This window comes from Macrobrachium nipponense, chromosome 6, assembly GCF_015104395.2.
Source record: "Macrobrachium nipponense isolate FS-2020 chromosome 6, ASM1510439v2, whole genome shotgun sequence".
Taxonomy (NCBI): domain Eukaryota; kingdom Metazoa; phylum Arthropoda; class Malacostraca; order Decapoda; family Palaemonidae; genus Macrobrachium; species Macrobrachium nipponense.
The window spans coordinates 63,581,785-63,605,905 of record NC_061108.1 but is presented as its reverse complement, the minus strand read 5'-3'; the positions used below and the strand labels follow the sequence as shown (position 1 = coordinate 63,605,905).

The 24,121-nt window shown below is 40.5% G+C and overlaps 1 protein-coding gene across 1 annotated transcript in view; it reads left to right on the top strand.

The window, feature by feature from the left end:
• The window catches only part of LOC135216338 (WD repeat-containing protein 19-like), a 927,827-nt gene that overhangs the window by 117,671 nt on the left and 786,035 nt on the right, over positions 1-24,121 (top strand). Inside the window, 1 exon segment of the mRNA XM_064251544.1 lies at positions 11,690-11,784. Within this exon segment, the coding sequence (XP_064107614.1) occupies positions 11,690-11,784 (95 nt within the window).

The window sequence follows — 24,121 nt, the reverse complement described above, 5'->3', positions numbered from 1 at the left end:
CATACCATCTTTGAACGGAGCGTAAGCGGCCACTCTCCATGGGTTCTCCATGGAGAAAAGCTGGTAGCGACTCATAAGGTGGAAGCTGGAGAATACCAGCACTTGCTACTGGGGAGACTGGAAGAGGAGCCTGAGCAAGCCCAGCTACTCGGTCCTCATTCTCTCTAACTCTGTTAGAGAGATCTTGGATGGACTGGCCCGACTGAGACAGAGTGCTCGACAGTTGTGCGAACATCTGCTCGAACTTTGTTCCTAGGGCGGAGACTTGTGAGCCAACCATCTCACCTACCTGTTGCATCACCACTGCTGAGAAAGCAGTGGGATCAAAGGTGCTAGGGTCCCGCTACTCCAACCGGCGTTGCCGGAGTGGATGCGGTGGAGGCCGGAGAAGGCATTGGCTCGGCGGGAGCGCGAGCCTTCTCCTTAGAAGACTTGCTTCTAGAGCTCTTTGAATATGAAGAGCTCGGCTTAGCCTTCACCGCGTCAGCATAGGAAGACGAAGACTTCTTAGCTGAAGAAGACGACGACGACTTTTTAGAAGTCGTCTTAACGAGGGTCTTCGGTTCTCTCTGTCCCTTCACCTTTGGGGGTACAGAGAGAGCGGGAGAGCGGGTAGGGATCTCAGATCCCAAAAAGCCTTGGAAAGAAGCAGTAGAAGAAGGGACAGGAGAAGATCCAGGAGCGCCCAAGGAAAGACCTTGGGCACCCGACACACCTACCTCAACCAACAAATCCTCAGCACCTACCGCCATAGGCTCAATATTAAGGTCCAAGGTTGCGACGTCCGGGACCGTCTCTTGCGTGGCCACGACCCCGAAAGACTGCTGCATCTCCTGCTGGATGGAGGCTATGAGAGGGGCTGCGGATATGGGGTCAACATACCCTGTTGACTTGCCACCGGGGAAGATCTGAACGGCCAGCTTCTTGTCCAATATGTAAGGCTGGCCTTTGGCGGCGTTCTTCCCGAAGCCGCCCACCCACGCTTTCAGGGTTGCTAGGGCGACTTCCCTCACACCGGCAGCCTGAAAGAGAAGGCGAAATGAAGCTTCTAATGGCGGAGCGGGGTTAACAAGCTTATGACTAAGTGTTGTTAGTAAAACGATAAAAAGTCTATAATCGACTTACCCCCTCCACCAGCTGACTGGCCAGGTTGTAACAAATGGCGCAGGCTTCCGGGTGCCAGACGATCATGTCGTTGTAAGGCGTGGCACACGGAGCGTGAGACCTGCACTCATCGTGGGCGCAGGGGTCGTATAACATCGCATTGCACCCAAGGACCTGACAGTTGGTAGCCTGTAAGTGGAAAGATACATAAGTATCAGAAGAACACTTACAGCCTAACAGTTGCTCCGCTGGTGCCGGAGCGAGAAAGTTAGATTAAACCAGAGCCCCACCATAATACGTGTGGTAGTAAGATGGTTGGTTTGTCCAAGGCTACGCCGGAGACAAGAGATAGAATCCAACCAGGTGTGGTGGTGAAAATGAAACCACGACGGACAACGGCGGAGATGGTATACATATAAATAAATATAATTATAGAATTCATCGTAAAACTAGGGTATATCCTTAAAAATAACAAAATAATTATCAAACCTTTCCCCCCCCGTCTACTAGAAGAGTGCCCGGGTAAGAAGCAAGCTCCCTTCCGGTAGCGGGGAGGGGGGGGAGCGTTCTCGGCGTAACACGGCGGGAGAGAGAGAGGGGGGGGGTGGCCTACTCCTCCCCGTCCCAACAACTACCCGCTCGGTGACCCGGTACCCGATAAGTGGTCGCCCTATACCCCAGCTGGAGAGAACCCTTGGCCTCCTCAGAGAGGGAGGGAGGAAGGCAACTGAGGTTGTCATGGCAAACCAAGGGGTCCCCCCAGACCCCTCCCTATACCTGGTAGTGGGAGGGAAGGGAAGGGGAAGGGTAAGGTGCGATGGAACACGTGACCGCAAGTGGCCTAAGCCGCGATAGCAACACAACCGTGAAAGGGCCACGTGAACCAGGCCGTACCAATACATGGGACATGCACCTAGGCTAGCCTAACACCCTAAATAGAACTAAAATTACATCGTAAAGATGGAAAAGACACTTTTAGTAGAAGAAAAAGAAGCCCAGGAGGGGGCAAACTGTTCCGAGGAACAGAAGCCTACTCGGAGCCAGCGATAGCCGATGAAGAGCAAGAGCCGGGATGCTGGGCTAGAAACACAGAATAGCCCTAAATACCAAACTAAGAGAATTGGTAAATGGGCTGACCTAGCTAAAAAGGCGATGTAAAAAACGATGAACGTGATATAGTAAGCCCATAAGTATAAGAAGTCCCAGTATGGAAGACCGGAAATTCTTAATGAGGCAGCATGGCGCCGCCACAAGTCGACCAGGAAACCGTATATGACCTATTAGAAGGAAAATACTGGTTCCTGGAAGACTAAAATACGGTAAAACACTACTTATGAGGCACTTAACTTAGCCGTTGCGATGGCAGCACGTTCCATAACGGATGATGAGGTAAATCCAGAAAATAGTACACAAGCAAGAAAATGCGTACGACGCTTGGCGCTAATTATTAAGGATGACCGCTAGGGGCGCTGCTGTCCGTGGCGTCCCCTAGTAGTAGTAGTAGCGGCCGCATCGCCCGTTAGTATCAGCTCTCTCTTGTGGGGATTCTGATTGGAAGGTCTAATTGGTGGATGTCTCGTGGTAGTGTTCTCACTCGCCCCTATTCTCATACCGACACTTCTTTTAAAGAGTGAGCGAGTCAGTTTTACTGACATTTTCTTAATTTTGTTTTTCTCTGGTAATTTTAGATTAATTTTGCCTAGAAAGAATGATATTAAGGATCCTTTCATAGGCCGACACGAGCTGAGCCCAGAAATGATATTGTTATGATACAATAAAGTTTTATGCATACTTACCTGGCAGGTATATATAATTAAATTCCCACCCTCCTCCCCTCAGGAGACAGGGTTCAGAGAAAATCTGAGGAAAACGGGAATGGTTCCGAGCACCAGCGCCACGGGAACGGGGTGGCCATTACCTGAACTACCAGTGTACTAGCGGTTGCCGCGAGTTTTGAAATTCTGCCAGTGCGACAAGAGGATAAGCTATATATATACCTGCCAGGTAAGTATGCATAAAACTTTATTGTATCATAACAATATCATTTTTTGTTGTTGTATATATTTTATGTTTTTTGTTTTTGCATTATAACTTATGGCAGTTTTTGGTTTAGTTATAATGTGAATTAGGCAGTTTGGTATTTAGATGTTGTTGATGACAAGGACTGGCTGCTTGGCAACTCATGCTGCTTCCATTGTCAGTCTGACATTGGACCAGCCACTGGGTTGTCGGCACTGGCGACCACGCTTCTCCCGAAGTTGTTGCCGACCCAGGACTAGCCACTGGTTCGCTTGTCCTGACGACTCATGCTTCTTCCATTGTCCTTCTGGACAAGGAATTAGTCAGTGGATCGTTTGCTGTCATCTGGTGACTCATTCACCATCTACTTTTTCTCACCTGTTTTCTTGGAGTAAGACACTCGTGCGAGATCAGGCGACATATAGTAGCCCTGAGTTTCTTGTTGACGAAGTCGGTTGCGTTGATACACCCCCTGATGATTGTGTAACATGAGACCAGGTTGGACTGTCAGGCACTCTTCCTTCAGGACTGAGTCGCCTTTTTGCTCCGCTCTCCTTTCTCTTGGCACCAGAAAGCTCGAGTCAGGAGTTGCTAATGAGCCAATATCACTGCTGGAGACGTTGGGTTGCATTGATATACCCCCAATGTTTGCTTAGCTTTGAATCGCCCAGGCAGTCCAGACACTCATCCTTCAGGGAAAGAGTTTTTAATACCTGCTCCTCTCTCTTGGCGCCAGACATTCGTGAGAGAGCAGGTGTCGTTGTAATGCTTGATAAAGTCATCAGGGTGCAGCCTTGCTGTCCTCGATTCGTCTGACTGGTCACCTGGTCGGTCACCTGACTTTAGTACGGACGGACTGACTATGCATTTACTCCTTGTCCTTTACTACTGCAGTTTGGCGGCATTATGGTAGGAGACTTTGAGTTCTTAGCATTTTAGACCTTGGGTTGAGTTTTTAACTGCCTATGATATATATTTCTTTGATTGTTTTATGTCCTATTCTGCCCGAAAGGGAAATTGTACTCAGATTTCCTCCTCCTTTTCAATGTGGTTAATCAGGCTAGATAAATTATATTAAGGTAATGTTTATTAATATGGAATTTTTATTATAAAATTAATATTAATAATACTTACCTGTATAATTTATCTAGTCCCACCCATCCTACCCCACGATCTGCCTATCGCAACTGATATTCAAGCGAAGGTTTTGTAACTGTCAGTGGCAGTGTTGCCAACTGGCGGACAGAATAGGAGGTAACAGGGTTGCCAATGTGGTAAATTTTGGTGTGGTTTTTGGGGATTTAGGGCTAGGTAAGTTATACAGGTAAGTATTATTAATATTAATTTTATAATAAAAATTCCATATTAGAGGAGCTGAATCATATGAAACAAAACAAAACTTATACACTTGTAATGATAAGGAACAATTTAAAATTAATTGCTTTCGTTGGGGCATTCATGAATAAGTGAGCTATATATTTTATAAGGGCTGAATGCAAGGAATAGATTATTATTCAATGAATCTTAGGAAAAAACCTTAAAGCCACGAAATCACGGTGCCGTAATGAAAGTGACGTACCTCAAGATTTTCTATCCTTTGAACTGCTGTAATAATCAAGTCCGTTGGTGACTATCAGGTGTTTGTCATGGTAATCGCTCTATAGCAAGGAATTATATATTAAGGAAATGAAAATTCATTTTCTTCCAGTAGGTTTGCAGCAAAGAGGCATTCATGCACGGTGTTGGAGGCGCCTGTTCTCATGATTGTTCTAGAATCGTCAGGTGTGATATGGAACTCAACAGGTGCTGACATGTCGTTAGGAACGCAGCGTATTATGATGCAACATTTCATCTAGATCCTTCTAAGAATTTCTTGTCGTCTCGGAAGTCTGTGACGTTCATGCTCCGCCCCCCTGTAGGCCCCACCCCCAGGTTGCCATATATATACGACTGATGAAGTGAGAGATCATCAGTAAGAGATCAGCAGCAGAGATCATCAGTGAGAGATCATCAGAGTGTGATAAGAGAAGAAGGAACAGACGAAGGATAAGAGAGGAAAAAGACGCACAAGAGTTTGATCGGAATCTGGTCAAGTTGTCGTCAGGGGGTGGACAACCAAGATATTTCGACGTTGAGCAAGCCTTCAGAGAAGAAACATTCTGCAAGAGGAGTTCCTGCCCTTCGAGTATCAAGAATAGACATTGTTTTCTGGAATACGGAGTCAAGAAGACGTCTGAAATTATAGTTCTCCTTTATGAAGCTGTCGCTTTAAGCATTGATTTCCGACAGCTGGAAAACTTGCCAGAAAGTATTTTCATTACCTCACTGTTTCCCCAGTTCATGCATTGTAAGATTTTACTTTTGTTATGTAAATAGGAGAAGCCATTCTGCATTTATCTTTGTTAGTAAGCTCGTAAATAAACCTTTGTTCTGTTCGTGTATCTTTCTATATTTGTATCCCCAGTTTCAACTGTTGGTATTGAATTCTTTTTGTTTATTTTAATATCGAACCTAGGCGGACCTCTCTGGGTCCGTGACATTAGTGGCGACCTTGCTAGGCTATTCGGCACCGTAACAGTTTGAAAGAGGGATAATATAGAAAGAACCAGAATGAGTGAGATGGTGAAAGAGTTTATTGAGTCTGGTAAGCTTCTAGGTCTAGAGGGGAATGATCTCCATGATTATGTTGAGAAGAAAGAAAGAGAAAAGTATGAGAGAGATGAAAGAGCGGCTGAGAGAAATGAAAGAGCAGCTGAGAGAGAAAAGCAGCAAGAGAGAGAAGCAATGAAAATGCAGCAAGAGAAATAAATGTTGGTAATGCAGCAGGAAGAAAGAGAGAAAGAAGTATGCATGAGTTGGAAATCGCTCGGTTAAGGCAAAGCACTCTTAACAGTCAGACAGGGCAGAACGAAACTGAAACTGATAGGTTAGGTATGAGTGCAGTGCTGAAATTAGTACCAAAGTTTGATGAGGGAGATTTAACGAAATATTTCATGTGTTTTGAGAAGTTAATGGAAAGAGTAGGTTCTCCTAAAGAAATGTGGACTTTATATTTACAGTCAGTTTTGAGTTGCAGGACACGAAACCCATGAGGCAAAGTCCATATTGTCTGAGCCCAGGAAAGGCAGAATCTGTGAGGAAGGAAATTAGTTACATGCTAGATAATGATTTGATAGTACCTAGCGAGAGTGAATGAAGTTCCCCGGTAGTTCTGGTGAAAAAGGAAGATGGATCAGATAAATTGTGCATTGATTTCCGGAAGGTAAACAGTGCAACTAAGCAAAGTAATTTTCCCTTACCCAGGATTAATGATTGCTTAGATAGAATCGGAAATTCCAAGTTCATCTCGAAGCTTGATTTGGCTAAAGGTTATTGGCAAGTACCTTTAAGTGAACGAGCCCGGAAAATATCCGCCTTTATAAACACCATTTGGTAGTTTCGAGCCCAAAGTTATGGCTTTTGGCTTGAAGAACGCAGCCAGTACCTTCCAAAGCTTTATGAATAAAGTTTTAAATGGCATCAACAACTGTGCCATGTACTTAGATGATCTTGTGATATTTTCAGAGACTTGGGAGGATCATGCAAGAACTTTAGCAAGTCTTGGAAGCCCTTACCAAAGCGAATCTCGTTCTTAATCTTAGGAAATGTGAATTTGGGAAACCCTCTATTACTTATCTAGGATATAAGGTAGGTCTTGGTAAAATTTGTCCAAAGGATCGGAACATAGAAGCTATCGTGAATTTCCCAATCCCAACAACTAAAAAACAGGCCATGAGATTTCTCGGAATGGTTTCGTATTTCTGTAGATTCGTGCCAAATTTCTCAGAAATAAGTGCTCCCATAACTAATCTGTTAAAGAAAGGACGCAGTTTTGTATTTGATGTCGCGTGTGTGGAAGCTTTCAACAAGTTAAGGGCTATAATGATTCACGAGCCAGTCCTATTATTACCTGATTTTGGTAAGGATGCCAGTGATATTGGCGTAGGAGGGGTTTTGTTACAAGAAGTGAATGGAATGAAACTCCCAGTTGCCTATTATTCAAAGAAGCTGAATAAAGCGCAACAGAACTATCCCACTATTGAAAAGGAATTGTTTGGTTTAGTTACAGCCTTGCAACACTTTGAGATTTACGCACGTAGTAGTTCTGTTTTAACTGTGTATACTGATCATAATCCGTTAGTTTATTTGGAGAGGTTTAAGAATAAGAATAAACGTCTAATGTGTTTGAATTTAGAATTACAAGACTATAACCTGAAGATAGTTCATATATGGGGAAAGGATAATGTTATAGCTGATAGCCTCTCTAGAGATTTTTCAGAATGAGTAGCCTGACGACCGTTTTCTGTTTTGGCACAAGTGGCGAGTGAAAGAAGTGTGCATGTTAACTGAATTATAGCTTTATGCAGAATTGTTCCCCTGCTGTTTGACCCTTGTTTCTCGTTAGAAAAAAATAAAATCAGTTGATTTCATTTTTTTTTTCTTTTGGGGGAACGTGTCATGGTAATCGCTCTATAGCAAGGAATTATATATTAAGGAAATGAAAATGCATTTTCTTCAAGTAGGTCTGCAGCAAAGAGGCATTTGCACACGTGTTGGAGGCGCCTATTCTCATGATTGTTCTAGAATCGTCAGGTGTGATATGGAACTCAACAGGCGCCGACATGTCGTTAGGAACGCAGCGTATTGTGATGCAACATTTCGTCTAGATCCTTCTAAGAATTTCTTGTCATCTCGGAAGTCTGTGACGTTTATGCTCCGCCACCCTGTAGGCCCCGCCCCCAGGTCGCCGTATATATATGACTGACGAAGTGAGAGATCAGCAGCAGAGATCATCAGTGAGAGATCATCAGAGAGAGATAAGAGAAGAGAAACAGACGAAGGATAAGAGAGGAAAAAGGAGCAGAAGAGTTTGATTGGAATCTGGTCAAGTCGTCGTCAGGGGGTGGACAACCAAGATATTTCGACGTTGAGCAAGCGTTCAGAGAAGAAACGTTCTGCAAGAGATTTCAAGGAGTTCCTGCCCTTCAAGTATCAAGAATAGACATTGTTTTCTGCAATACGGAGTCAAGAAGACGTCTGAAATTATAGTTCTCCTTTGTGAAGCCGTCGCTTCGAGCATTGATTTCCGACAGCTGGAAAACTTGCCAGCAAGTATTTTCATTACCTCACTGTTTCCCCAGTTCACGCATTGTAAGATTTTACTCTTGTTATGTAAATAAGAGAAACCATTCTGCATTTATCTTTGTTAGTAAGCTCGTAAATAAACCTTTGTTCTGTTTGTATCTTTCTATATTCGTATCCCCAGTTTCAACTGTTGGTGTTGAGTTCTTTTTGTTTATTTTAACATCGAACCTGAGCGGACCTTTCAGGGTCCGTGACAGTGTTCGACGTCTATTGTTAGGGGGCAGTAGCTTGAATAAGGCGATTAATGTTCCATTGCGAGTGAAGAATATGTAGAAAAAATAATGTTCTGGGTTTCCAGTCGCTGTTGTCCAAGATGGAACTCAAAGCTGAACTCACTCTCCCGACCCTCCTTGCTATGAAGAAAAGCAGGCTGCCACGTGAGTTGGGTAGTTTTGGGCAGTAAAAGGTTCTCCAACAAGCAATTAGAAATAAAAAGGTGTCACTTTAAACACCATGATATCATCAAAGATAATTTTATGAAAAACTAAATCAATTATTTTAGCAATGTTAAGAGTAAAATATACATAATATAAATTCTGTCAAGTTGAAATGATTAACTGAAAATTTATATTTTCTTCAACAATATTTTGGTCTGTAAGTCTAAAAAAGTTAAAAATACTGTGAAAACATAAATAAGAATACTTTTGTATAAAATGTAAACAAAATACTAAGGGAGTCCCTGGTTAATGATCGTGGTTCTGTTCCTGGTTGAGCACCGATAACCAAAAATCGTTCTTAATCGAACATGACAGTAATTATGGTAATAAATGGTGTTTACAACACTAAGAGCACTGGTACACCACTTACCGACGCCGATAAACTGCTTACCGTCTACGAAAATCCCTTACCGACAATGATAAACTGCTTACCAATGTTGATAAACCATTTGACTGGTACGAAAAATCGCTTATCGGCACAGGAAATCAGGGTCGAGGATGTCGTTAGCCAAGTGTCGTAACACCAAAACACCATAAACTCATGTGCCGAGAAGTGGGGACTGCCTGTAGTGTAAAAGTATGTGTGATATTTTGGTTGGCTTTTATATAAGCATACTTCAGTTCTCTCTCTCTCTCTCTCTCTCTCTCTCTCTCTCTCTCTCTCTCTCTCTCTCTCTCTCTCTCTCTCTCTCTATCTATTATATATCAGTACAGTGCTACTGTATGTACTATCCTTTAATGAAATATCAAATACAGTACCATAAACGAAACTAGACTAACTCCAGGAAGTTCACAACGTCATCGAATGAGTGTGGGCATATGTAGGTACGTGTTGTCATATTTGTTGCTTTGTCTGATTTCCTGTACCATATTTCATTTTGCTTTGCTTGATTTAATGTACCATACTTCATTACAAGTGTAGTTGCCTGTAATTATCGCACATATCACAACAGTAGGCGAGAATGTTTTATCACTGTAGATGTTTCATCTCAAATAACTGTAAAAATATTTAGAATACTTAGTACAAATTTCATATGTAGGCAAGACAACGCCAAACAGGCTATAGCAAGTTTACCCACACCATATGATAAGTACATATGTATGTGTTGCCTTTCTTTTCTTTTTGCTTTGGTCAATGTAATGTACCATATTTCATTACAAGTTTATAACTAAAGTATGATTATCACGCATATAACAGTTCACAAGACTACATGTTTTATCACTTATTTCATCTCTCTCTCTCTCTCTCTCTCTCTCTCTCTCTCTCTCTCTCTCTCTCTCTCTCTCTCTCTCTCTCTCTCTCTCTCTCTCTCTCTCTCTCTCTCTCTCTCTCTCTCTCTCTCCACATGATTGTGCTTGCTTATCTTTTGGTTTGAAAGAATAAAATATGAGAAAATGCAATAAAAAATAAACTAGAATACTGTAGCATAGAATATAAATAAAAAGTGAAGAAGTGTGTAAAAACGTGAAACCAAACAAGCTCTATCAAGTCAGGTCTACCTAGCCCACTTCACCTAACCAACACCGCCTCCCTATCCCCTACCCCCTTCTAGCCATAGAAGCTGCTCCCCAGCTCCACCCATCTTCCAAAACAACACCTCTGACCCTTCCTTTACCCACCCTTATTACCCTTCCTCTCCAATGCAGCAACCTATCTGACATGACACACACCCCCCCACACCACCATGGAAATTTCTTCAGGCCTTCCATAACCCCAAAATCCCTTTCCAGGTCAGTGTGAGCATCGTCAGTGCTACCAACATTTTCTTGAGGCTGTGTAGCATTGCCAACCATCGGAAGGCAGTTTTTTGCAATTTTAACAAATTTATATATATCATATCTTTGGGGCCTTGATCCCTGGTTTGGGCACATCGGATCATGACAATCTGGATAATTGAGGGATTGCTGTATAAATATAGTCCGATTCACGGAATTTTCCATGGACCTTATACAACCATTATTTGCGGAAAAATTGCCTATTCACGGTATTTGTATTTTCATATCTTTGTGACTTAATGCACTTTTTGTGATAAAACTAATAAAATACTCAGGTATAAGCATTTTTATAGCTTCATTTTGTGTTTTGACTATCAAAATAGACATTTCTAAGCTTTTTTGGAGGGGTTTTAAGTATTTGTGGATTTTAGCTATTCATGGGTGGTGGGTTGCTTGGTACCCATCCCCAGCAAAAATGGGTGTCTACTGTACTATAGTTTATTGATATATTACAATAAGCTAAAATTCTGCCTTATAAAGTAAATATCATACAGCACTTGAATGTGATCTGGATAGAATTATAGAAATATAGCATGGCATCTCAATTTTTGAGATGTGGAAAAAGATTAGGGATGTCCAAGGTTAAGTGATGTTCCTCTTGAATAGTATTAGCTTGAAAACACCAAATACTGTAGTAGTGAATTGAGGTAGGCCATGAGATGTTAACTCTACCAACATCACAGTCATCTAAGTCCCTGGACTTTCAGCACTCCGTAATACCTACATGAGGTCCAAGTTTGTATGAGTTTCACCTTTTTTTAAACCGTAAAGAAATACATTGAAAAGAGGAAGCACAGTGTGTTGGGTGGTGTCAGATTTGTAAAGATTACACTGAGCTAATTAGGGTATGGCTGTAAGCAAGAATGGTCCTCACATCTGGTTGTACTGGCTAATCCTGGATGGGATGACTGTCGTACTCTAGTGTTAGTATCACAACAGGCTATTGGTGCCCTGACAAACCCAGTACCTAAACATGCAAGTGAAGTATGGATTGCTTGTAGGGTTATCCCTGTTTGGGCTGGTGTACTTCCTAGTTTATAGTAGTCAAAAAGGACATTAGGAGAATGCAAAATTTTTTAAGACATGAATAATTTTTTTCACTTGTGCAAGTTGTTTTTCTATAATGAAGCTGCAGAATAATTATAAAAATAATTCTGTCTTTCATACAGAGTCTGTTCAGGGTTTGGCTGGGACAAAGATGGAGCCCTTTTATCCATCATCAATGACAGATCTCCTCTTGTTCATGTGTGGGATGCCAATTCAGGTAAGGTGTATAGTGATTTGTCCTTAAAATACATAAACATATCGCATTATTAAAATACCTAAACATATCGCATTATTTGCTGTGACCTAATAATGAAATAGGGTGGTTGGCAAGAGTTAATTATTTGTATAAATTAAAGAATTCTCAAGTCTTTCTTGCAGGTGAGTATCGCTTCCACTGAGTGGAGCCCCTTTATCCAGTGCCATGGTCATTACTGTAGTTGTGGTTATGCATTTTGCTGAATATTACTACATATCTGGATATTCAGATAACTATTAAGACCTGTCCACACTAGGAAACATTGTTTGCAAACACACTTTACTGCATATTTGTTTCCCATCCAGAATGGAAAACATTTGGTGTTTCTTTGTGCATATGTACTATAGACATGTATAATGTATGTATAGTTTATGTTATGATATATATATATATATATATATATATATATATATATATATATTATATATATATATATATATTATATACAGTGGACCCCCCGTATTCGCGTTCTCCGGATTCGCGGACTCACACATTCGCGGATTTCTCTCGGGAACGTTTCCCTGCATTAATCGCGGAAAATTCACACATTCGCGGTATTTTTCTATGAGAAATATCCACAAATTCCTGGTTTTTGTTATAAATTTCATCATAAAATGCACTTTTTGTGATAAAACTATTAAAAAAACCAAGTATGAAAATTTTCAGTGGTTTTTCTTAAGTTTTAACTAACAAAATAGGCTGTTTTTAGCGTTTTTATAGGGGTTCCAAACATTCGCGGATTCTAACTATTCGCGGGGGGGTCTGGTACGCATCGCCCGCGAATACGGGGGGACCACTGTATATATATATACAGTGGTCACCCCGTCTTCGCGGGGGATGCGTACCAGACCCCCCCGTGAATAGTTTAGAATCCACGAATGTTTGGAACCCCTATGAAAATGCTAAAAACAGCCTATTTTGTTAGTTAAAACTCAAGAAAAACCCACTAAAAATTTTCATACTTGGTTTTTTAATAGTTTTATCACAAAAAGTGCATTTTATGATGAAATTCATAAAAAAAAAACCAGGAATTTGTGGATATTTATCATAGAAAAATACCGCGAATGCGCGAATTTTCCGCGAATAATGCAGGGAAACGTTCCCCAGAGAAATACACGGAATGTGTGAGTCCGCGAATCTGGAGAACGCGAATACGGGTGGTCCACTGTATATATATATATATATATATATATATGATATATATATATATATATATACTATATATATATATATATATATAGATATAGATATAGATATAGATATAGATATAGATATAGATATAGATACCCGGGTTACGACGGTGTCGGCTTACGACGTTCCGAGGTTAATAGACGTTATTTCCAGGGTTACGACGCCTACAACGCTCATCTGGGAGATGAAATATGACACCAAAAATACAAAATAATCAATATTTGAAGTTTTTTTTTGATGAAAAATGCCATAAGAATGCAGTTTACATAGTTTTCAATACACCCAAAGCATTAAAAGTAAGGTTTTCTTAGGATTTTTGACGATGTTCCGGCTTACGAACGATTTTCGGCTTACGACGTGTCTCAAGAACGGAACCCCCGTCGTAACCCGGGGACCGCCTGTATATATATTAATATATATATATATTATATATATTATATATATATATATTATATATATTATATAATATATATATATTAAAAAATTGGAGCTGCAGCTTTCGGAATCATACTTGTAGGCTTCCAGGGAAAGGCATTCGATATAATTGAAGGTTTATTGCTGATGCCGACGTTTCACAACTACATTGTTGCATTTTCAAGGCTGAAATACAGCGAGTTGATTCTTAATAATTAATCATAAAAACACTTATAATAAAATATAAAATATAACTAAAATCACTTATTTAAAATGTTAACTCATTTAAAAATATACATATATAAAAGCAAAAAAGACAAAAAACACAACACCATTGGCACGAAAATGACCTACCCAGACGGGAGTTGAAAGGAAACTGTTGAGACAAAGTTACAATAATAATAAACAAGGCACACACGTACAGTAAGGCAACGACAAGACAAATAGGGCCGTTAAGCAATGAACAATTGTGTAGATGAGGTTTGGGTGTTTAATGATGGGACAGTTAATTTTATCATTATGGACTCTAGGGTTGTTAGGTCATTGTTTTTCTGCGTTTGTCCTATTATCTGAAAATCTTTGTTATCTATGTATGTTTTGCATAATTTGGAATGATTCCTTATATTGGATTGCTCTGGGTTGGACAGTCTGCTTCCAGTTCTAAAACTAATTCCTCTATGGGCGTCTATGCGTACCCTTAGCAGTCGTTTGGTACATCCAACGTAAGTCCTCTGGTTACACCTGGGGCAAGTATACTTATAAACAACGCTGGACGTAAACAATGGACTAACTTTGTCCTTGAGCTTGAAAAAGGACCCGATGGTGCAAGGATTTTTGGGAATCAATTTTAGATTTAAGGCAGGCAATTCTCTCTGAATTAAATTTAGACACTTTTTCCTAAAGAAATCATCATATAAGTAAGGGAACGTTGCAAACATTTTCATTTTCGGCACAGTATGGATAGCAGTGGGCATTTCCATTTTCTTGTCTAAGAACTTGTTTAAGGCTCTGAAGAACACCCTTTGAGGAAAACAGTTATTACTGAAGTAGTTCGCCAAAGTTATGACCTCTTCGTGGAAGGCCATCCAACTGGACGCGTGTGTAAAGGCCCTGTGGAGGAGAGTAGAAATGGAGTTTAATTTAAAATTAGAATGACAGAAGCTGTCAATGGTGTTGTGTTTTTTGTCTTTTTTGCTTTTATATATGTATATTTTTAAATGAGTTAACATTTTAAATAAGTGATTTTAGTTATATTTTATATTTTATTATAAGTGTTTTTATGATTAATTATTAAGATCAACTCGCTGTATTCAGCCTTGAAAAAATGCAACAATGTAGTTGTGAAACGTCGGCATCAGCAATAAACCTTCAATTATATCGAATGCCTTTCCCTGGAAGCCTACAAGTATATATAAATTTATATATAATAGCATATAATAATAGTATATGTATATATATGTATATATATGTATATACATATATATATGGCCCCGACCTGGGTCGCGTGGGTCTCTTAAGTTACTGTGGGTAGTGCAGAAATCAAACGCTCAGTGATTGATTTAACAACGGTCTTATTTTCTAATGAAGTTACACAAGGGCCTGAGTGAGAATGAGCTAAAATCTACAGAAACCTGAGTTTTGGACTGAGGATGGAAACCAGCAGAGGGTAGAAGGGGGAGTCGCTCGTCCTCCCTATTTCTTGACCGATGCCTTACAAACCCTCAAGGGGATGCCTTGGGCTTCTCTGTCTTTCTCTAGTTCCCCACAAACCCCCGATATTTTCCCTCCGGATGTGATTGGCTCCAGCACCTCTCCTTAGGCCTATTGACCAATGGGTGCACCAATATAGGTGATGCAAAATACCAACGAACTTTTTGGGGGAAGCTGGGGGAGGAGACACTTTTTAATCTGAGAGAGAATGACCGTTAGCATACCCATGGCATCCTATGAGGAGTTCATGGCTTGGGGAGATTCTTGAAAGCCCTCTAGAATAGCTTATCACTCCCTCCCCAAGTTCTTTGCATCCTTGCAAAGCTGCAATATCTGCCTTGTCCCACCTTGAGTCTCGTCCCACAAGGTACTGACTTGTCTAAATTAAAATTAACCATCTTAAAGGTGGCCATTTGACTTGTGTACAAACTAAAGGTTACAAGTGAATTGAACAAGACTTACAACACATAAGATATTTCAACAAGAACAAAAATTCAAAACAATCACTCTTCCCTGAAAACAGATCAATAGCAAAAAAAAAAAAAATAATTCAATAAGTGCTGCTTTACACTCACAACAAAATGGCGTAAACAAAAAGACAGAAAATTCCACACATTCAGCCACTGCCCTTGGCAATCAGGACACCTGGCATCAATTTTTAATCACCTTGCATCAATTTTTAATCACCTTGCATCACATCAATGATCACATCAATGTATCAAATTTCCTCAAAGTAACTAAAACAAAAATTTAGACGTTTATACACAGAGTACAAATAATGCAGCGGAATTTCAGAAAAACAAAAGAAACAGGAAAATAAGAAAAATAAAAATAAAATGGAAATTCAGACAAAAAAATGTAATCTGTGAAAATAAAAAAAAACTTTAAAAGGCATTAGTGGCAAAATCTAATGCATAATAAAAAACAATAAACCACAATAATAAAATAACATACATAAGTAACACGACCACAATACAACAAGAAGTTACAACACAAGAATATGATTCACAGGCAATAACATTTGTTCTCGAAATAATTTGGACAGTAAATAAAAACAACATAAATTCCTGACACGTTACAATCTGATCAACATATCAAGAAATAAACAAAAATTAAAACACTGTTATGATTCTGAATCCTGGGCAAAGATGTGGGTTGGCATTTACAGACTCTGATCACTGACCCCTTTCATTTCCTTTGCAATAGCATCTACTTATGATATGGGCTTGGGAGCTCGGTCTTGTGCTCTCGGCCTGGTGCCCACCTGCGCTCTTATGTGTTCCACTGGCTCGTATCCCAGATACCCGGCCAGCCCTGGGCACAGGGGTATTGGTTTATTGGTGTGAAACACTAAGCTGTCCTTGAGCACCGCCCACAAGTGCGACAGGTGGTGCTCGCTCACAGTCCCCATGCGGATATGCTGGATCACAGCAGAGGAGTGATTGATCTCCTTCACACGATACGGTCCTGTATATGATGGTTCGAGCTTGTGTTTTGGCAGTTGCATTTTCTTCAAATAGATTCGATCTCCAGCCTGTAATGGGGAATCATGAGCTTGAAACCGTCTATTGTACTTCAAGTGGTACTTCTCATTTGCCCTCAACAGCAGACGTTGCGTAGCTTGGAACACTCGTCAGGTCATGTTACAAAACCAGACCCGGTACTGTTCCACCATGTAAAGGGGCATCTGTTGAGGGTCCAAGACTACCAAATATGGCAGTCGGATGTCCTGTCCATACTTCAAGAAGAAGGGTGTGTCCCTAATTGAGCTGTTGTATGCGGCATTAATAGCCATCTCAGCTGTCGGCAACAGATGATGGTCAGGAAGTCGGATTATCCGCTATGAGATATTTTAAGATGTTGACTATGTCTCTGTTGTGCGACTCAATGAGTCCGTTAGCAGACGGCCGATAAGCTGCAATGGTGACATGGTCTACCTGTAAGAGGGCCATAAATTCGTGAATTATTCCATTTACAAACTCACGGCCATTGTCCAACACAATTATTCTAGGACACCCAGATCAGTTTACAAGGGAATGCAATGCTCTAGCCACTTCCTTTGCCAATTTGTCTATCATTGCGTACATGTGTGAAATGCGTGAATGCATCCACAAACACACAAATATATCTAGGTTTTCCTTGCACTGTAGGTAGTGGTCCTACCATATCCATATGCACTGTCCCACTTTATCGGCACCACAGGCCACAATTGGGCCTTCAGAATCACAGTTCGGTGCCTTTTCATCGTATTATACACGTGACAGTTACTTGCAAATCTAGTTATGTCCCTATGCATGCCAACCCATAGGAAGTGCTTGCAGGCTCTTCTAAGAGATCTTTCTATGCCTACATGTGTATGGCGTTCTCTACTAAAGCTCGAGGAAGAACTACTCTGGCTCGGATATCACCGGCCCTTTTCTCATGTTTACATAACAAGACGCCTTCCTCAATAAAAAGTGCGTCTTTTGGCAAAAGAACAAAACTCGGGAACTCGTTGCTCTCACCTTTCACTCAGGCCTTTATCTGGCTAATCCAGGCTTCACACCCCTGATTTTCAATCAACTCACGCACACTCCTACCACAAAAATCAACCACACTTTCATTCTCTGGGCATTTATTCTGGAATTCCCCTGACGGAGTTCCCCCTGCATTCAACCAACTACAGCCTCAGACCACTCCCACTCACCTGAGAGTGCTTGCGAGATTCCCGTTTTCTGTGCATCATGCTTATGTTTGATTGACTGTCATTGTTCGGAACTGTCACAATGTTGCTGGCACTATTACCTGCAGTGCTTGTGCCACCAACGTCACAAGGTTTCTTTTGTCGTTCTTTCTTGCACTTTGCAGCACGAGTTGTTACTCATGATGTTCCTGGAGAGAGCAGCCACCACCCAATTACTTTTCCCTGGGATATATTCAAACTTTACAATGTAAAACTCAAAAATTCGCTCGATCCATTGAGCTTGGCGATTTGTAATCTCTCTCTTCTTCAGCAGGTATATTAATGGTTGATGATCTGTGAAAATCTTTATTTTGTGTCCCAGCAAAAAATAGTGGTGTCTCTCCAGCAACCATAAGGCTGCCAAAACCTCTCGATCGAAGGTGCTATAATTTTTCTCTGCCCCTTTTGATGCATGTGATGCAAAAGAAACTGGTCTTTCATTACCTTCATCATCAATCTGAGAGATTACTCCTCCTATCGCAATAACATTCGCATCTGTAGTCACTAAAAAAGGGCAATCGAACCTCGGATAAGCCAAGAGTTCATCGCTCACTAGGGCATCTTCTAATTTCTGAAAAGCTTCTTCCTCTTTCTCACCCCATTGGAAATCAGGTTGCTTCCTTGATGCGTCTTAACGGCCTCGCTATCTGTCTGAAGTTCCTAATGAACTTCCGATAGTAACCCGCGAGTCCAAGGAAGATGGCTACATCCTTCGCATGTTTTGGTCATGGAAACACTTTAATTGCAACAACTTTATTGGCACAAGGCTTAAGGTCTTCAGAAGTTACTAGGTGCCCCAAAAACTCTACTTCGGGTTGGAAAAACTTACATATTTCTAAATTTATTTTCATCCCATGACACCTTAATGCTTCCAAAACTTGTATCGGGTTGTGTTATGCTCCTCTACAGTAGCACCAACTACAATGATATTGTCTAAATATACAAAAACCCCAAGGCCAATTATAGAGGCTAAAATGGACATCATTACTCGTGAAAAATGAGCCAGAGCATTCTTTAATCCAAAGGGAAAGAAATTATATTCATATTGTTGATTATTTGCTATAAAGGCTGTTTTCTCTCTACTCTCATTATCAAGGGGTATTTGATGATAGCCGGACTTAAGATCCAATGTGGTGAAGAATTTACTCTCCCTTACTTTATGCAAAAGCTCTTTGATCGAGGGCAATGGATAGGCATATTCCTTGGTAATGGGATTCAATCGTCTATAATCAACACAGCCTGAGAGAGCCATCTTTTTTCTTAACTGATTGGAGAAGCCCAGGGAGATTCACATTGCCGATTGATACCCTGCTCTAGCGTCTGTTCTGTCTTTTCCCCAATTACTTGTTCATGACAGGCAGGTGTTCTGTAAGGCTTACTTCGAATAGGGGGATGATCTCCTGTTTCTATTTAAAAAGGTGATTTATCAATTCTCCCTGGAGGCTCTTCTATCATATTGTGTCTTGATAATCTCTTACTATTTCTCCTATCCAACTGTGGTAATTCAAAGGTATTGTGTTAAGCTGTTTGCAATAATTTTCTAAGCCAGGGTTTGGCATGACCTTGACTCTGTGTAGTCAAGGCCGACACTGCGTTATTGGCTTCTACAAGAGAACACACTTCTAAATCACAAAGAGACTCGTTACTTAATTCTAATATACTACTACTCACATCTACAAAAGGGACATTTGTCTTGCCATCGATGATATTAGTGACACCAGGCTACATAAAGTCTGTCCACTTTCTCTGGGGATTTATATAGCGTTCCTTCTGGTAGTTTCCTTGCCGGGATGAGAGGAAGGGAATAGAGATAGGTGGGTGGGATTACCTCCCCTACCTCAGGGCTGGCAGGCACGACTCCTGTATTCCCGTGGCGGCCAGGGCAATTCAAACAGCTGCTTTAGTTTCCCCCAATACGGGAATCCGTTGGTATTACCCCCTCCTACAGGCATCACCACTCCCACTCCTCCCCCTACTCCAAGGAGGACCATTCTGTGCTCACTCACGAACCTGATTCCCAGTATAATGGGAACACCAGGTATGTGGGTGGTAGGTACCACATAGAATATGAGTCAACACTCTTCCGCTGAGGGAGATGGCTTGTTGCACTGTTCTCTGCAACATGATAATATGCCCACTTGCACTGTGCAGCGTTAGTCACCCTTTCAATGCCGAAGTGGCGCCCGTCACTAAGCATTCCTCGATCAAAGAGACACATGCCCCACTGTCTAATAGCGTGTTGTGGTTTTTCGAGTCTATTTCCATCTCTAGAATAGGTACGGCTACATCTCCACTCTCATGAGAGGGAGGGGCGTGGGAAGACGTCCGTCTAGCCTCCCCTACAGAAGCACTCACCCTGGGGGCAGTGGGAGCACTATGGGGCAGGGGGAGGTCTCCACCTATTTGCTGGCTGGAGGTGGCATTGCTCTGACCGGGCCCACTGTCGCTGTTCCGGTCACTGCTGCCACTGGCCCTTGGAGTGCTGAAGGGGGATTGTTTGTCAGCACTTGCCTTCCTCCCCTTCCTCGCAGCCTTCCCCTTCCTTTTGTGGGAGGGGGCCTGCAATGTGGTGCAGCGCCGTTTTTTGAACACTGGCTGACCAGGTGATCTGCTGCACCGCACCCTCAACAACCCCACTGTCCGAAGGAGGGGCATTGGGCGCACAAGTGACCCCTTCTCCCGCATTGTCAGCAGAGTCCCCCGGTCGTATCCACACTCCCCCTTCCCTTGGTTCCCCTCTGTTGCTTGGGACTGGGGCCAACTCTAGAGTTGGATGGGGCAGGTAGTGCGCGCTTTCGTGGTGCGGAAGGTTTGGCAGCGACGACGATGGGTGGGGGGTAGGACGGCGTCCTCCCCTCCTCTTTTTGAGGTACTTCTTTATCCAGTGCTATTTGCACCTGGGGAATCAACGTCTTCAAGGGCTCCACGCGTCCCGACAGGAACATATACACATATGCATACATACATACATTATATATATATAATGTAGTTATGTATGTATGTATACGTGTTATGCATATATGTATTTTCAATTCCACCAGAAGCAAGTCAGCATAACACTTCTTTTTCTAAATACTTTCTCACCCATTTCTATTGCTTTCTCTTATCCTTTCTCGAGTGCATTAGAATAGCCAAGTAGAATACAGAGACTACTGCACTGAAAAGCATCCTGACGACAACAGAGGTCTGGACAGGAAACATTGTTTGCAAAGAAGTTTGCAAACAATGTTTCCTACTGTGGACAGGTGTTTAGACAGCCGTCATTGTAATATGCACCAAATAAAGGACATGTGGTGTTTCTTTACTTATTGTGAAAATTGGCCGTCTTGTCCACTCACCCTCAGATCTGAAAAACTACTGAAACTAGAAGGCTGCTCATTGGTATTTTGATCATCCACCCTCTAATCATCAAATATACCAAATCGCATCCCTCTAGCCTCAGTAGTTTTAAGGTTAAAGTTAGCCATGTATTGTGCATCTGGCAGCACTTTCCAGAGCCATGGGCCTCTGCTGTGTCCACCATGGTGTTCCTGCTCCCCAAGTTTCTGTTCCTAAACCTCCTGCCAACCTCGGGGAACAGTTCTTCCATGCACTCTTAAAGAAGGTGAAGAAGAAGTCGGATTCAAAGAAGTCTAAGAAAAGGACCAGAAGGGTATCATCATCATCATTGTCTTTGTCTGCTGTCGCCTCCTCGCCTCCCCTTCCAAAGACCTATATAAGCTGAAGAGGGAGGTCGCTTCTCCCACCTGGAAGAAACCCTGCACTGGGTCATCTGAAGGGGAGAGAGACAGGGATCTCTTCTTTACTGTCCCCGGTCTTCGGACCCGGGGGCTGCATCATGAGTCTCTGAGACTGTCGACTGGGAAGCTGGGGGCTGCGAAGACCTCCAAGAGGGTCCAAGCGCCCAGCTCTTCTGCTTGTAACTCTGTCTCTAGGGATAGTGTTGAGCCTGCCTCTACTTAAGTCTCCTTGGATATATCCTGTAAACAAAGTGTATATTAGTGTACATGGTAACAAGAAATATACTGTACGTACGTAAAATGTGGAAGCTTACCTATCGAGTGAGGCTACGTACATACGTAACTATCCAAGGAAGATTGCTTCTGCCTACTTTTCACAATGTTCCTGTGTGAAATACTACAACAATTTGGACCATTCAATACCTAAATTAATAACAAAATGCAAAATAACTTGTAAATAAAGTGTATTAGTGTACATGGTATAACAAGAAATACTGTACGTAAAATGTGGAAGCTTACCTTTCGAGTGAGGCTATCTCTGAAAGTGGCGGCAGAGGAGGAGGAGGAGGACAAACGATTGCACTTTATGAAAAGCGGCTAGAACATCCTTAATTTCTACTTTTTTTTACTTTGTGTAGGTTTTTTTTATACAGAATTTCAACTTCATCACCACTTTCAACTTTCTGTTTTTTATCACTTGGTTCTTCCTTTTTGCTTACAACGTTCTGTTTTTTATCACTTGGTACTTCCTTTTTGCTTACTCCTGCTAATGCTAAAGGCCTCTTTAAAAAATAACGATCCAAGGAAGATTGCTTCTGCCTACTTTTCACAATGTTCCTGAAATGACTCAGGCAAACATCATCAAACTGCGCAAGCACACGACCTGTGTGAGCCTTTTCGGGGTGTCTTTTTTTCTATAAACGCGTAGTGTTCATTAACGGCTGCCCGTCTTGATAATTATCTACTAATTGTTGCACCTCATGACTGTTGGCCCTGGTGTCCATCAAAACCCTGTTCAACTAAATGCTCTCTCTGCAACTGATTGGGGTACTGAATGTTCGGCTGCTGACCTTCAACATAAACTGAAGTGCCTTGATTATGCTGGTATGCATGTTGTAAATGATTGGTCAACACCCTCTGTTCAGCAGGGAGTAGAGATTCTACCAACCTTGCAAAGTTTCCTGTTATCCCATGAGAGAGACCTTTATCACTTATCCCATATGAGAGATCTTGGTCACTTATCCCACGAGAGAGATCTTGGTCAATCATATCATATATGTCGTCACTCAAGAGGTGCTCTTCTTTTTCCATTTTCTGTAAAAAGATATGAGAATTTTTTTAAAAAAATACACATTGACGATCCCGAAACGAATACTGCATGCGTACTATAACAATGCTGGTACCGAGTGGCTAAGGCACGCCAATACATTCATAGATGCATGATGGGAGGGACGCTGGCCAATAGGAGAGAAGGATCTCATGGCCGCGACTAGCATCAGGAACCAATGGGAGAGCAGGAGGATAGTGGTGAGTCTACTGAGTTGGCGGCGTGCGAGTTTCAAAATGTATATATATCTAAATAATATAATATAAGTATATATATATATATATATATATATATATATATATATATATATATAATATTATAATAATATGTTATACAATATATTATTATATATAGTATATTATAATATAATATATATATATATATAGATTAATTAGTATATAGATATATATTATTGTATATTATATATAATATATATATATATATATTATATATATATATATATTATATATATATATATATTATAGAGTATATATATATATCTATATATATATATATATATATATATGTATAGATATATATATATATAATATATATATAATATAATATAATAATATAAATATATAGATATATATATAATATATATATATATATTATATAATAATATTGTAATATATATAATGATTAAATATATATATATAATAATATATATATATATTATACATATACATATATATATACATATATTAATATATATATATATATATATATATATATATATATACATACATATATATATAGATATATGCTTATATATATATATCTATAATATATACATAGATACACACCATTATATATATATCTATACTATATATATTATATATACATTATATATATATATTATATATATATCTATATATATTATATATTTATTCTAATATATACATATACATACATACTACATACATATATATATATTATTATATATACATATATATATATATTCATTATATATATATATAATATATATATACATATCATTCATATAATTACTATTAATACTATATATCATATATGTATAGGTATAGTAGATATACATATATATGTAGAGATATTATATATACACTATACATGATAAGCGACAATATTCACACACAACACACACACACACACACACACACACACACACATTCTATAGATATATCAGATATATAATATATACTATATAGAGAATAC